This window comes from Vidua chalybeata, chromosome 13, assembly GCF_026979565.1.
Source record: "Vidua chalybeata isolate OUT-0048 chromosome 13, bVidCha1 merged haplotype, whole genome shotgun sequence".
NCBI classification, from domain to species: domain Eukaryota; kingdom Metazoa; phylum Chordata; class Aves; order Passeriformes; family Viduidae; genus Vidua; species Vidua chalybeata.
The window spans coordinates 6,674,581-6,689,997 of record NC_071542.1 but is presented as its reverse complement, the minus strand read 5'-3'; the positions used below and the strand labels follow the sequence as shown (position 1 = coordinate 6,689,997).

Sequence of the window (15,417 nt, the reverse complement as noted above, 5' to 3'; positions counted from 1 at the left end):
TGGGGATATGCATACATTTATATGAAAAGCCAGTTTGAGAAACTGTGTTAACACATTTGTTTCCAAGTTAGTGGTTTGTTACCATTTTCAGAGAGGATGGAGTTCTATGTAACTAAAATGATGTAGGATCAATAACAACTCTCCTTCCACACAGATGTGGAAAAGTCCAATGGATTAATTTTTATACTATATAAAAAGCACTCTTAATTAATGAAAGTGTTTATTTTCAAGTCATGAATGAAAAAAACTCGTAGTTCTGCACCAGTAATTTTGGATTAGAATACTGACGTGAGTTGGAGCTGAAAGGTCTGCTTTAAAGATTGTGTCCTGTCGTTCGTGCCTGTACTCCCAGACCAACACTTGCAGGGAGCTGAAAAGCAATTCTGGCTTAGTGTGTGTGAATACTGTGGGGGTTTTTCCAGTGGAAATATATATTGATGGAGAGGTTTTTGAGCATTTTGTTTACATTGCACATATAATGGGAAGTTGAGCAGACATCCTCTGTGAAAGTGTCCTATTTTTAGCAAGATAAAAATGTGATTAACATTTTTTGTAGCTTTGTGCTGTTATATAAGGCATTTCTGGTTATTGAATTAATTAGGACAGAAATGGGGCCAGCTGGAAAACAGCTATGCAACTTCTCTGTATAGTGAGCAAGCATGATGGGGTTTCTATATGAGGAAAGGCTTGTATTGATAGTAATGCTACACGAGCTTGTTAATGTTAGGGAAAATTTCTTTGCTCTACATTGGCACATATCTGCTGAATTTACAGTGTGCTGAAGGACAAATAACTTCTGCTAGGAATATGAGGCCTGGGGCATATATGTAAAGGTGCTAGAGGAGAGACTTAGGGAAGGAGGAGAATAATTGGAAAAGAAAATACAGTTTAAAAAGATGTGGTAATAACTGATTTTTTTAAAAAGCAGGCTTCAAAGTGATGTGATTAGTCTTGTAGCCTACTGAATAGCAATTTATATTGAGGATATTGCAGAAAATATTTCTTTGCTTTGAATGTTGATGTTTAACTAAAGATACAGTGCATTTAAAGAAATAGTAAGTTAAATGAGTTTAGACTGTTCTGAAAACCATTTCTTTCTGATTGTTGCAAGAAATGAAAGTCACAGACCTTTTTAACCAAATAAGTTTTTAGTACGTTAGTTCTTATAATTAATAAAATTAACTTGGCTAATTTTGGAAAAATCACATTAATGGAGATGTGAAGGGGGATTGTTTTGTTTAACAAACTTTTACCAAAAAGCCAAATAGCATTATATGGGGTTTTCCCTCCTGTTCTATTAGGGCTTAAGCTATTCTTCTGGTGAAACCTTGTGGTTTTGGAGTGTGAGAGTGTGAACAGTACATCCTGACACCTGGGGCTAGATGATATTGTTGTACCAACTGTGTGCCACAGAAGGCATTGTTCTCATTACATCTGGGATGGGCAGCTGTAGCTCATTCATGGGAGACAGGAGGTGGGGGCATAAGGCCAACATAAAACCAGCTGTGTGGAGTTTAATGATCCTACAGCTGAAGGTGCAGGTGCTTACAGGGGTGTATAATCTAATTGCAGTGTTGATCACTTGGTTTCAGTTACAATACTGGGCTTGCAGTTAAAATGACAGAAGGCAGCAGCAGTTTTGCTGGAAGACATGATTTTTGATTCTGTGTTTTGTTTAGGTAGTGCAGAATCTTTTCTTTAACCCTGTGTACACACCAACAGAAACAATCCTCTTCCACGTTTGCCTTTGAAAGATGGCAAAATTCAACTTTTGCTGTTGTTGCATCTCCTATGTTGTAAGGCAAATGCTCTGCTTCTGCAAGTATTTGATTTTCATCTTGGATCTAAAGGATTGGAGCTGCCCTTTGGAGGCAGTCTGTGGAGGGAAATCTAGCAAAAGTTTAAATTGGAACAATTTTTTAACCTTACATACTCTGATTTGGCAATAAAGCAGAACTCTAGAAAACTGCAAAGTGTTGTTAGAAAAAACAAGCTGTGTAGAGTTTTGTATTGTCACAAATTGTTCAAACTGTTCACCTAATAACTTATGATTCCTTCAGGGTCTGACAAGTTATTTTATATTTTTGAGCAACTAATGCTAGACAGGTTTTTCTCTTCTTAGAATGTAATGCTGATGAGAAGCTGCTCCAAATTTTGTTCGAAGCTGCTTAGAATGATAAGACAATGTTTATTCACTACTGTTAGAAAATTGTCTTAATTCTCCAACATTTGTTGTCTGTCTCCCCAAAAAAATTTGAATACAGACATTCAATATTTTACAAGCCAGAGGCTGGTGAAAATGTTAAGCATATACTGCTTCATGCTCAGATTATTTTAACAGGTTTAAGATAAACAGGTATTAAGTGGAAATGAGCTGCCTGTTGTTAAAGTTGATTATTTTTCAGTTACTTAATCCCTCCTACAAACTACAGCATGCAGTCCTTTTCTCACACCAACTGATGCAGCTCATAATTCCAACCTTTTATCTTAATAGCATTAGTGGATAAGGAAGGGCATAAGTATCCTGGTTACCATACTGCTTACTGGAGAAGAACTGAGAAATTGTGAGGAAAGGAACACCTGGCTTTGTGAGCAGTGGACATTAATGAGTGTTGCTATATCCATCTGCTGTGAATTGGGGCTTTAAATAGCTTCAGTAATAGAAGTTTGTGTGGAATTCACTTCAGCCCTGCTGCAGCTTTCTGTGCTGAAAAGATGCTATTTGTAGAATTGGCTTGTTGTGGCATTGCCCACAGGACTGGTTTTAGTACAAGGTTAAGAATGGTTAGTACAGGTTTCAATTAGCATGGCTCACAGTTGGACAAAATCCCCTAAACTGTGCTTGACTGTCTTTTCCACCAGGGTGCAGACTTCTAAGCAATTTGTGCTTTGGAAAATTTTTCCCATCATGCATAGCTATTGGAAGGAATATTCCAAGTAAGTCTCAGGTACAAAAAAAACTGTCATCACACAACCCTAAGGGAACAGGCAGGTTCTTGCCAGAATGTTGACAGCACTAAATCTTAGTTACAATTAAGTCTTTCTTTTCTTAGCAGGATTTTATGAGTAGAATGGCACTGGATTTCTATAAGTTGAATCAATGTAATACAATCTGTAAGTAACATAATACAGAATTTGTGCTACCACCAAGTTAAAATTTCTAATCACCTGGACCCTCTGCAGATCAGGTCAAATCTTAACATGTGGTTTGCTTTATCAACCTAATAATCATAATCTAGACTCAAAAACCATATAAAAGAACATGAGTCACTCACTCAATCCTCAGAGGAAGCAGATGATGACAGAGGTGTCCCTTGCCACCAGTGACAGGAGGGGGTCACGTCTCTGGTCCAGGTTCCCACTTGGGGTTTGTAGCTGCCGGGTTTCCTGGCCAGTGCTCTGGGTGCTGTCAGCTCCCCTGCGCTGTGGCAGGCTCATCAACAGCACCTGTTTGGCCTCCTGCAGGACCTTCAAGGCCACCAGGGAAGGGAGTGATCATCCTGGCGCCCAGGAATCTTGAGACATCTAGGGAGGGAAAGGACAAATGTGTTTGGTCTGTCTGCTTGGTTCACAGGACCTTCAGAGCCTGGGAACGAGAGCAAAGCCACAGATACGTGACCAGCTCAGTCACAGAGGATGGCTCCTTGTACAGCGGTGTTATGCTGACAGGCTCAGAGCAGGGATACCAGCCATACCTAGTTCAAGACATTTGAGGGCTAAAGGAGACAGTACTAATCAGTACTAGCAGGATATTATTCATTTCAAGCTGAATTACTATCCAAGTCATTATCTTTAATTCACGAGCATAAGTGGCTGTAGAGGCACATAGTCCCACATTCAACAGACCGACTGACAGCTGACCATGAGCAATGACTGGACAAGAAAGTGTGCTCTGACATTTGTGACATTGTTGTAGATGCTGGGTGGTATGAGAGCTTTTAGTTAAAATTTGTAGCCTGAATTTTCTGCTCTGACTGCACAGTGTTTTTGCCTGCTGCAGCTGGCAGAGAGAACGTGTGCCTGAGTGGGCTCTTGGTCTGATCCAGTGAAAGCTTAGAACTCAGAATAAGTCATCTCTCTCACTGGAACTTGTCTGTTGATTTTAAATCTCTTCTGGTTTCACTTAAGAGTTGATCAGACTGTCTCATTTGAAATTGTGTATTGTGAAATGCTTTTATTATCTTACATGTAATACTCAGACATGGAGGTTAAACTCCATGTTAATTGCAAACCAGATGTGAAAATACCCTCTGAGAATGACAGCAGTCAGCCAAACATAAATTTGGGTATTATATCAGTGTTATTTGTGCCCTTAATGGGGTACTTGGGATGATGATTGATTAATTTTGGAGTTATGCCATGGTCTGTTAGAGTTAAATAGTAGTGTAATTATACATATTATACATGTTATACTGTGCAAAACTTAGTCTCTTGCTTAGAACTTCTGGGTTATTAAAGTATTTGATTCTAAAGCAGCAAGTTGGTCTATCACTGGCACATAGCAATTTCTGTTGTGAAGTAATCTTACAACTTTCTAGGGAAAAATATGTCATTTACTGATCTAAGTATTGGACTTTAGAGTCCAATATCATATTTATTTTATTATAAAAGTTATATTCCGCTTAATAAAGCACTTTATTATGACAGATATACTGTCTTTGTGAAGTAAGGCCTGGACAAGAGTGTGTTTTTATTTTTAAGGGAGAATTATAGTTTTACACATGTTCAGATTTGGATTCAAGCATGTGCAGTTTATCCCTTCCTCTAGGCCAGCTGAGCACTACATTTCCATCATAAAAAAAGGCTTTTAAAAGAGGGGAAAAAACTTATGTGAAGAAGTTCCTGATTATTTTTGATAGTCACATACAAAATTTAATTACTAATGGCTATTGAAAGGTCTGAATTGGAAATGCAGAACTTGCAAACTGAAATTTGGTGTGTTGTGTGCACTATGAAATATTATTTGTGGATGTGAGAAGGGAAAAAACACCCAAATTCTTTGGAAACTATTAAAATCCTTGCTGTAATTTTCAAGAGAAGTTTTGTTTTTAAGTAGCTCACTTGAAATGCAGACTGAGTCTTTCAGTGGTGGCCTGAAGGTTAATTTACTCACAAATAACTAGAGTATAATTTTCTTGATGTGTTCTGTGATTCAGAAGATGACAGAGAAATAATGTGTGCCTGCAGGAGGATGATTTTCTGTTTGTTTTGTAGCCATAGGTATTATTCTGAAAGTAGTACAAAATACATCTCTTACATTTGTGTAACTGTTTTGCTGTCAGCAGTTCAGTGACTCTTCTTCTTGAAGTGAGATAACCCTCAGGAACTGTAGGAATAGTATAGTTAACTCTGTAATTATCCAGATTTAGCTGGCTTCTCACAGCTTCAGTCAGTCAGGGAATGCATTGATGTGTAAGGTATTCATGCTTTAAATTTTGCTTGAAGTTCTTTACAGACAGATGACTGGCCAGTGACTGGTATGTGCTAAAAGAAAAAAGTGAATTATACTGTATCATGGTGGACTGTATAGAACAATTAAATATTTACATAGCTTAGAGGAGTTGTTTTTCTGCTTAATTTTGAAGAAAGTATTGGTTCCTTGTATAGGAAAGTACTTCATGGGATGGCAACTTCATCAGTTTGTGCTTTTGGCTTAGGAAGGTGTTTTTAGAAGCATGAACAGAAGGAACTTGCATATGTCTGAGCTATGTCTATGCTGTATCCTACTTGGAGCAACTTTTGACTGTTTTCCTAAAGATTTTATTTGCTATTTTGGAAGTCACAAAACCTGTTCATTCAGTACCAGTCCTGATGGTTTTTACAGTCTGATTTGTGTAGTTGGTACAATCACCTCTCAGCTAAAGGAGTGCTTTAAAAATGATTGAATAAAATGAGCTTTTGAACATTGACAAAGGTGTCTGAATTGTGTAAATATTCAGTTCAGAATTCCCTTTGGTTTTCATGAGCTAAGCTTGGGTCAAAATTTCAGTAGAGGTGCACACTGGGTGAATTTCAGTATAGATCTACATGGTAGATTATTCTGTCCTCAAGGAGAACTTGTTTTTCTAAAGTGACAAAATCATACTTAAGCCTAAATCTTTCTACTTTTGCACCTCTTGTAAATTTGAATAAATACTGAGCCTGAGGACGTGTGGCCTCTGAGGAGTGCTCTCAAATTTTTTATATTTCAGAGAAGTGCAGCTTTGGAAGATAGAAGGAAGAGCTGGGGGGTTTTCTCAGGGACCTTTCCCCAGCTGCTTGGCCGGGTGGTTTTGTCTGACAGCAGCTGAGATAGTTTTGTGTAAGGAAGCTGTTGCTTGCTTGCCCCGATAGGCACAAAGTTTACATTCCTCTGAATGTGCTGATGGCTTTAGCTGCTGCCTTTCACTCCCAGTAATTGGCCTTTTGGTATTTTCAGTTTTGGAATGTTCTTTTGTTTTTTAGACTTCGCAGTATGTGCACTATTCCCCAAAATTTTCATGCAAGTTCTGAGACCTAATTTTGTTCCACACTGATTCCAATTGCTAGAGTTTTATTAGTATCGGTGTTTGGAAGCATCACTCTTTACATCTTTAGCCAGCAATCTTTCTGAGATAAGTATGGTCAGAAACAAAGGCTGTTGGGAAATAGGTAATGCAGTTTGGGCTTTTTTCAAAGCAGAGAAACTGATAAAAATGAGTAATCTTTCCCACATGTAACTGGGTAAAGCAGCTGAGAACAGTCAGTGCATACAGGATGGAAGTATTGTCTTGAATGAGACCAAATTCTTCAGGCACTTCCTTGAGGCAATTTGCAGAAACCAAAGCGATAGTTAGTGATTTCTAAGCTATACAGCTCGTTTTTTAGTTCTTTTGTGCTCAGTGAATAATCCATAGCTCAATTTAAGTCTTGTAGATAACTCAGACTTGTCACTGCTAGTGTTGCAGCTCTATAGAAGTATTTCGTGTGTCTGCTTGCTAGGCTGGAACTGTAACTGTTATTCCTGAAGTGGAAGTTGTTTCTTAAGTAACCTTGTCTCTTTTGTGGGGTTTTGGTTGCTGTTTTTTATCATTCTTAGTTTAATTTTATCTTCCTCTGTGTAGTAGAGATTGTGAATGCCACAAAAAGTCTAGATACAAAGGTGTTTATAAACACCAAGAGATTAATTTTGTTGCAAGTATAAACTAGTTGGTGGATCATTTTTCTTCTGTTGTCAATGTTTAGCTGTGAGACTGATACCTATAAAAACATTTTTTTAAAAGCTATTAGTGGTAACAAACCACTACTGCTTTGCTAGCTTGTAAGTTTGTTCTGTTTTTATATTAAATGACTGAATTTTGTTGGTGTTACAGATAATAAAATTCACTGCAATTGTTTTCAATGCTTGTAATGCAAGCTTGCATACCTATCCCACACTGTCTTCTGTCTCCTTCCTTCCTTTTGCTTCAGTATTTACAGCAGAATTGCTCCCTTTCATAATTAGGTTGTGTATTTGACAGTTGTACCTAAGGTTTTGACATACACCATGGAATTCTCTGCCTACATATTTTAAATCTATGAAAAATAATCTCTTAAAATGACAGTTGGTGAATGAAGTATAAATGAAGCATAGAAACTTTCTTCTTCCTTTTTCCTCACCAGGAAGTATTGATGAAGATGTTGTGGTGATTGAAGCATCCTCCACTCCCCAAGTCACTGCTAACGAAGAAATAAATGTTACCTCAACAGACAGTGAAGTGGAGATTGTTACAGTTGGTGAAAACTACAGGTGAGATCTGCACCTCTTTGTATTAATAAAGTTTTGCTTGTCTCTGGGTTTGTCATGATGCTTTGTGCCATTAAAAGCCCATAAGGTAATGTCACTGCTAACCAGAATGCACAGTACGCATTTTTTATTAAAAAAACCAAACAAAAGAAAACCCAATCAATAACAACCCCAATCCTAAATCCCCAAACAAAGTAATGACAAAAAAACCAAAGCACAGGTTTGCCAAAGCTTTAGAATTGAACTCATCTGGAGTTGAGGTGGCTGTATTAGTGTGATTGATGTGCAGAATTTGGGGGAAGCAAAGCTACACAGTGAGATCCTAGAGAGAGCATGTGTAGGCTGAGTTGACTATCTAGGGATTAGCTGAGCATTTCTCAGGAAAGCAGCCTACTTTTTTGAAGCTGCTGCTGCTGTATATGCTTTCCCGTTCTTCCAAGAATCTCTGGAAGTTTTGTTCCATATTTTCAGATTTTACCGAATTTATTAAAGTGGAGTTCCTTGAAGAAAACTTCAAATTCAAACCTACCTAAAGCTAGATGCTTGTAAAAAATAAACAGCTTTGTATATTCCTAGCATCATAAGATGTATTTTCTGTAATAGTCTTAAGACTTGAAAAAATTAATTCTTTCTTCCCTCACCTTCTGCAGTGCTACAGCCAAAACAGCAGTAGCTCCATGGTGATTTGTGCAGTGGGTTTTGTTTGTTTTTAGTGAAGTCATTCCCTTTTCTTCACATTTTCCTCTTCTGAATTTCTGAAGTCTGAGTACATTGTTTTTCCAAATTGGAAAATAAGAGCCACATAATTTATGTAAATACTGGAGAGTCAAAGTTTTTTGGGAGTGCAATGGTAAATATGAGACTGTAAAAATATTGTTCCCTCAATTAAAGACTGTATGCTTCAAAGGGAATACACACTCCAAGGATCATTGTCTTGAGTGTCAGGGTTTGCATGGCTAAACTGAACAGAATGGGTGCTACATGTTATAATACAGAGATAAACCCATCCCTTTCCTTAGGTATGGTTACAGGCTTAGGATCTCCTCAAGCCACATTGCATTTTAGTTTAAGTATCACAGAAAGCTGTGGTTGTTCTCTGAAGAGAGGGAGCAAAATAATATTAGAGGGAAAGGTCCAGAGATTTTGCACAGCCAAGACATTTTGGAAATTTGAAGTATAAAAATTATCCTCTGAAAGTACTCTGTCACAGGTTAACATGCAGAAGTACTTAATGTTTATAAATTTTTATTGTCTTCATAGGTCTGTCATCATTTATAGACCTGTTGTTTCAGACTGCACAGGAGTAGTATAGGATTTGGAGACTCTTCAATTACTGTTTACAAAGCTAAAACAACTTCAGCTATAATTGCTGCCTGGCCATGGCTGTAGGGTTTCAGAGTGATTTTTTTTTCTTTTTTTTTTCTTTTTTTTTTTTAAAGATAGCTGCATGTACATGGGATGTGGTTTAAAGACCTTTAAACTCTCCATGCTGAGCATTTGTTATGTTCTCTGGTAAAGGCTGCAATAGTGTTTTTAAGTGTGTTTGGTGAAAGTGGAGTCACGGGATACCTCAGTGTAATAAAATGCTTTTCTAATAGTAAAAAATCTCCTAGCTAGGAGTACCTCCTCAGACAGGAGGAGAAGAGATCAGTGATGGCCAAATGCAGGCCAGTAGCTAAGGTGTTCCCTCTGTTAAGGTCTCGTTCTGCGCTCGGCCACTCGAGATCGCACTGGGGACCGAGCTCCAGCTCGCACGCTGCCCGGCCGCCGGAGCAGCGCTCCCGCAGCAGGATCTCCACCGTCATCCAGCCCCTGAGGCAGAACGCAGCCGAAGTCGTGGACCTCACCGTGGATGAAGATGGTAAGTTCCATTGTCAGAGAAATCTCTCCAGGAGCAGGATGGGCAGTGTAAGGGCACTGGAGTTAATTGCATCAGATAGAAGGTACCCTTCTATGAGAATATCTGATTTCCAAGCCTGTCAGAAAATCCTCTTGTGCCCTTCCTTTCAAAACTTAGTTTAGCCATTTTCTATGGGTCTTTTAGATCTAAAGATGCAGTTTTTCTTCCAAAGCTGCCTTGGGTGTGTGTCTGAGGGCTGACTCACCAGGCAGAAATTACAGAACAGGTTGGAACTACTTCTTGAAAAATATGCACTTCAATGTAGCACTATAAAAGGAAAGTCTATCATTGCCTTTGCTTTGGAATAGTGACTGTTCTTTCAGGCCTTGAAGTAAAAATAACTTTTAAAAAAAGAAAAAAAACCCAACCCTAAACTAGTAAAGTGTGTTAGGTTTCTGAAGCTGTAACCTTTCATTTGTTCCTAACATTAAAACCTGCTGACACTTAATAAGTCTATTCCTGCTGAAGATCATAAGAGAAACTTATCAATTATCAAAAAATTGGGAGAAGGAAAAACTGAAGCTCATGTATGTTTTTGCACATTAATATTGCAGATAGTAGTGGCTTTGGGAATTTCTTGGGTGCATGTTATTTGTAATGTGAACAGAAGTTTTGTCCTGTTGTGGTTCTGTCCCTGAGTACATTGCAAGCTTACTATCATGCAATATCTAACTCTTCAAGTTGTCATGGGTTTTGGGGCAGGATGGAGAGTCAGAAAGGCTTGAGAATAATTTTGGTTGGTTAATGGCTTTTAAGGTAGAGGATGAGTTGATGTACAGATTCTTTTTTTTTTTTTAGGGATTTACTGTGAAATATTCCAACAGCTCTGTTGTTGAAGGGGTGCAGTGTAGGTTTCTGTTGATTTAATTTACTCTTAAAATTTCTATTACAGAATTTAGTCTTGTCTTCAGAAACCAAGTTATTTTTAAAATACACTTCCGTAATGTGTGTTAAAGACTGGCTGTTTCTGCTGCCTTCTAGAGGAAATGCCCAAGATGAATCTTCCAGGATTTAAGGACTATACTATTTTTGGGTTTATGCATCAAATTTCACACATGAAGTGGTGTTAAATGATCAGACTTCTGAATTAACCCTGTAAAAGGCAGCTGTGCAGTTTATCCCAACTTTACCTATTTCATCAAAGATACTGGTCTTAAAACTTGGCTGGCTGCTTCCCTGAGCATAAGGATCCTAACCCCTTCTATCTTCCTGGGCTAATGTCTGGGCAGTGTGTTAAGAAATTCAGTTTCTCTTAGCTTGTAGTTGACAATGGACCAAGCTCCCTGTTTTTCACTGCTTTGGGCAGGGGAGAATCAGAAGTGTCTGTAAGGGCTGGTGGGGAACCTGAGCCTGAGGGAACTCAAGGTGGCCACTGGCCTGAGCACTGGCTGATCACTTCTCATTGTAGGCTATACATGTTCTGTAAAGTTGCTCTTTCACCCAAAACATTGTCCATAAAGTAAATAAAATTAGTATATTGGAAGGCCACATTAAAAGTAAGAGGAATTTGAATGTAGATATCAGGTCATGTTTTTTTAATGTGATGAGTTGGAAGATTTGTGAGAGAGAAGATACATTTATTCCTTTGCTCACTAAGTTGCTGATACTCCTACTAGATATAGAGAGAAATCTTGAAAACTACTCATATTTTATTTTGAGACTTTGTGTAAAGGAAGTATTTTAAGTTTTTTGATGCTCTTTTCCTCCCCTGATATCCCTGCAGATGTTTTTACTAAAAAAACTTGAGCTGTTTCTGATAATCTTCCCTTTTATGGTATCTTATATTCTTAGTCATGTCATTACCTTTCATTACTTAAGAAAAATTTCAAACTTATAGTCAAAGTCTTTTTCAAAACTAAATTCTAATTATGCCACCAAGTATAGTTTTAAATTTTAACTTGTTTACAATTATCTAGTAAAAGACAAGACTCATCAAGTGCTTTGGATTTCCAGATATACTGCTCACTGTTGGCTTTGCAATATGTAATATGAACAGGTGTCTACCTTTAAGAGAAGTCTCAGATATTGATAATCTGCTTTTAGCATGTGTTGAGACTAGAAACCAAGCTTATCTTGCTAAAGCCTTTAGTACTGTGCATCTGGAATGATTGAAGTTTGTAAAGTAGTACTGCTAGTTTAGATGTTATGCTGTTCCTGGTGAGTGATTGAAAAGTTTTTCTGTTCTCCATAGACAGTAGAAAGTTATAAGGATAATACTTAATCATAGAGTAGTTTGCCTGTGGATTAATGGAGGATACCAGCAAGCGTTTTTATTATAAAGTACTGAAGTAATTTAATCTCTTCTATAGTAGGGGTTTTTTTATACAGTAAATAAAACTTAAATGTCAGATTTGGTTGAGAATTGATTTTATGTTAATTATTAAGACTTGAGTAGATAAAAAACACATGAGAGGAAAAAAAAGATAATTTTCATTTTCTTTCCACACACAAGCTTGTCAGGTTTTTGTGTTCTGACTTTCTTAGCTTCTGGCAAGGCCAGAATTGAGAATGTCTTGTAAAATAGTTCAAAAGCAGTAACAACAATAAAAAAAACCTCAGCAACTTTTAAAGCTTAAAGAACATAAAAGCTTTTTTTATTTCCCCAGAGCCGACAGTTGTGCCAACCACATCAGCGCGAGTGGAGCCGCAGGTCGTGAGTTCTGCTTCCACTTCCAGCTCCAGTACATCTACCTCAGAGCAGGCCTCTGATGCAGCTGCCAATGTCTCCACCAGCCAGCCCCCTGCAGCACCAGAGACCACTCCCAGTCTCCCCAGTGGCAGCACTGCTGGCACTTCAACTGGAGGTACAGAATAAGCTTTGAGCTGTTGTGTTGCCTCTGAGTACAAGGGAGGTAGAGGAAGTTAATCAGCATTCTCTAAATTAAATGCCATGTGAACTTCTAGTACTGAACCTAACAGTAGTAAACTGAGAGGACAGGAATCTGAAAAAGACCACTGATTTCTCCATAAAGATACAGGAAATTTGCTGGAGCCTTCTACTTGTGCCTGTTGGAATGATTTGGTTATACAGAACAAACCACATCCTTGCTTTTTGAGGAGGTGGAATGTAGTTCACTGGGAATTAAGCCTCTCGTTTCAGTGTGTTACAGAGGTGTTATTTCAATGTGTGTTGTAAGGAAGTGAAGGATGTATCTGGATTCCTTGAGTATATCTCCTGCTGTGGATAACCCCCTGGGAGCACATTTATACAGACCTGAATAGAGCTGTATATACAGAGAGCACTCATGACATCACTGAAACAAAGCTGCCCTGTCTGCAAGTGTGCTGAGGGACAATTAACCTGAGTGGGCCACAGCTGGACAGGAATTTAAGGTCTCTGCACACTGACCACAGGAACAATTTTTCTTCCTTTCCCTGCTGATGACGTGCCTTAAATTTGTAGAATAAGGCAAGTGTCAGTTCGTGTCCTCCAGTAGTTGCCATGAGTACTTCCACCTGAACCATTCAGTTTAGGTTCATTTGGCAGGTATAGCTAAATATTACTTTTTGTATCTAGTTTGCTTTGTTATAGTCTAGCTCTGGTTTTCAATTGGTTAAATACTTAATTGTGAGGTACGGGGTGCATTGTTTCTGTTTAAGACACTGCTTTATAGTGATCAGCTTTACTAATTTCTTTCACTTCAATATTAACTTTGTCTTCAAGATGAAATAAGAAGAGCTGCATCTAATTCAACACTGGAAACTGGCCCTCCGGCCATGCCAAGGCTACCATCGTGCTGCCCCCAGCATTCTCCCTGTGGAGGACCTTCACAGACTCATCATGCATTGGGACACCCACATACAAGCTGCTTCCAGCAGCATGGCCACCACTTCCAGCATCACCACCATCACCACCACAACCCTCACCCAGCTGTCCCACTGTCTCCTTCCTTCAGTGACTCCAGCTGCCCTGTGGAAAGGCCTCCTCCTGTGCCCGCCCCGTGTGGAGCAAGCAGCAGTTCTGGCACCAGTTACCACGAGCAGGCATGTTTAATCCTTGTGACTCACAGTCACACCTTGTGACTTGGGATTTCAAGTTGTTCCAGATAGGAGAGAATAGGATAAGGATGCTGAATTATAAATTACTCTCTTGCTCTGCATCAGGCATTATAGAAGGGAACTAAAAGGGAAAATTCAGCTGTAATATACATGAATACAAAACCCTGAAATTTTATAGAAAGACATAATCCTTCAAGTAATCATTGACAGCTGACCTCTTAATGGCTGTAAGATGAGTGGCTGCAAAGCAAACCTAACATAATTACCTTGAAATATTCTGCCCATCATAGTAGTTTTGCAATGCAAATCACTGAGCTGCTTTGAGGGAAGAAAAATATCAAGTCTAATGTTCTGTATATGAAAAGTATAAAAGAGTTGCTCCTCTAAAAGCATTGATTTTAGGACTTTTTCAGTAATTAAATCACAGATGTAAAACAATACAGTCATAGGAAAGAACAGTACCGTGTGAAGTTACAGTATGCAGAACTATCAATCTAACTTATCAATTGTAGGGGTTTTAGTTGAGGTTTTTAGTTTGTTTTGGGGGTGGTGGGGGCTTTTGGGGTGTTTTGTTTGGTTGGTTTTTACAGAATCTCATGTAGGGAAGTTATTCTCTCACCAGATTAATGAATTTAGGGAATAAGAAGTGTTAACTATATTTAAAAAATATTCCGGAGTCAAGCCATACAACTTCAAAATTCAGATCCCAGTTGCTTGTGGTAGTATTTATTTTTTCTTTTTTAAAATCTGATGTTTGAATGTGGCTTGCTTTCAGTGTCTAAAGAGTGGCTTGAAAAAAGCTGGTTTGTTTCTGCAGCAGGCATTGCCAGTAGACTTGAGCAGCAGTGGTATCAGAAGCCACGGCAGCGGTGCTTTCCACGGAACGTCGGCTTTTGACCCGTGCTGTCCTGGCTCTTCGTCGCGCACGGCGCTCTACGGGCACCAGGCGGGCGCCGGGCCCAGCCAGGCGCTGGCCATAGACGGGTACGGCTCGGGCATCGTGGCACAGCCGCAGCCGCCGCCCCAGGCCTCGCTCTCGTCCTGCCGCCACTACATGCATTCTCCCTGTGAGTACTGCTGACTGAGTGCATGCATTCTCCCTGTGAGTACTGCTGACTGAGTGCATGCATTCTCCCTGTGAGTACTGCTGACTGAGTGCATGCATTCTCCCTGTGAGTACTGCTGACTGAGTGCATGCATTCTCCCTGTGAGTACTGCTGACTGAGTGCATGCATTCTCCCTGTGAGTACTGCTGACTGAGTGCATGCATTCTCCCTGTGAGTACTGCTGACTGAGTGCATGCATTCTCCCTGTGAGTACTGCTGAGCCCGTGCATGCATTCTCCCTGTGAGTACTGCTGAGCCCGTGCATGCATTCTCCCTGTGAGTACTGCTGAGCCCGTGCATGCATTCTCCCTGTGAGTACTGCTGAGCCCGTGCATGCATTCTCCCTGTGAGTACTGCTGAGCCCGTGCATGCATTCTCCCTGTGAGTACTGCTGAGCCCGTGCATGCATTCTCCCTGTGAGTACTGCTGAGCCCGTGCATGCATTCTCCCTGTGAGTACTGCTGACACGCTGCCCTGGCAGCAGGGGTACGCTCCAGCCTGCTCACGTTGATCCTAGAGCTGGCCTAGTAAACACAGATTTAGAAATAATTTAAACAGTTAGGGGCTTTGAACAGGACCAGGGTAAAGGTAAAATATTTTCTTATAAGTGACCATAATAACATTGGACTTCAAAACTGGATTTGCTATTAAAATATTTTTCATCTTCT

General features: G+C 39.4%; 1 protein-coding gene across 6 annotated transcripts in view; it reads left to right on the top strand.

The window, feature by feature from the left end:
* RNF111 (ring finger protein 111) overlaps positions 1–15,417 on the top strand; it is a 44,753-nt gene that overhangs the window by 12,211 nt on the left and 17,125 nt on the right. For 4 of the 6 annotated variants that reach the window (XM_053954605.1, XM_053954604.1, XM_053954602.1 and 1 more), the window contains exons 3-7: positions 7,621–7,747; positions 9,442–9,605; positions 12,251–12,448; positions 13,309–13,628; positions 14,461–14,710. In XM_053954605.1, coding sequence (XP_053810580.1) covers positions 7,621–7,747; positions 9,442–9,605; positions 12,251–12,448; positions 13,309–13,628; positions 14,461–14,710 — 1,059 coding nt within the window. The remainder of the gene's footprint in view (positions 1–7,620; positions 7,748–9,441; positions 9,606–12,250; positions 12,449–13,308; positions 13,629–14,460; positions 14,711–15,417) is intronic. The other 2 variants (XM_053954603.1, XM_053954601.1) reach the window with 1 other exon arrangement.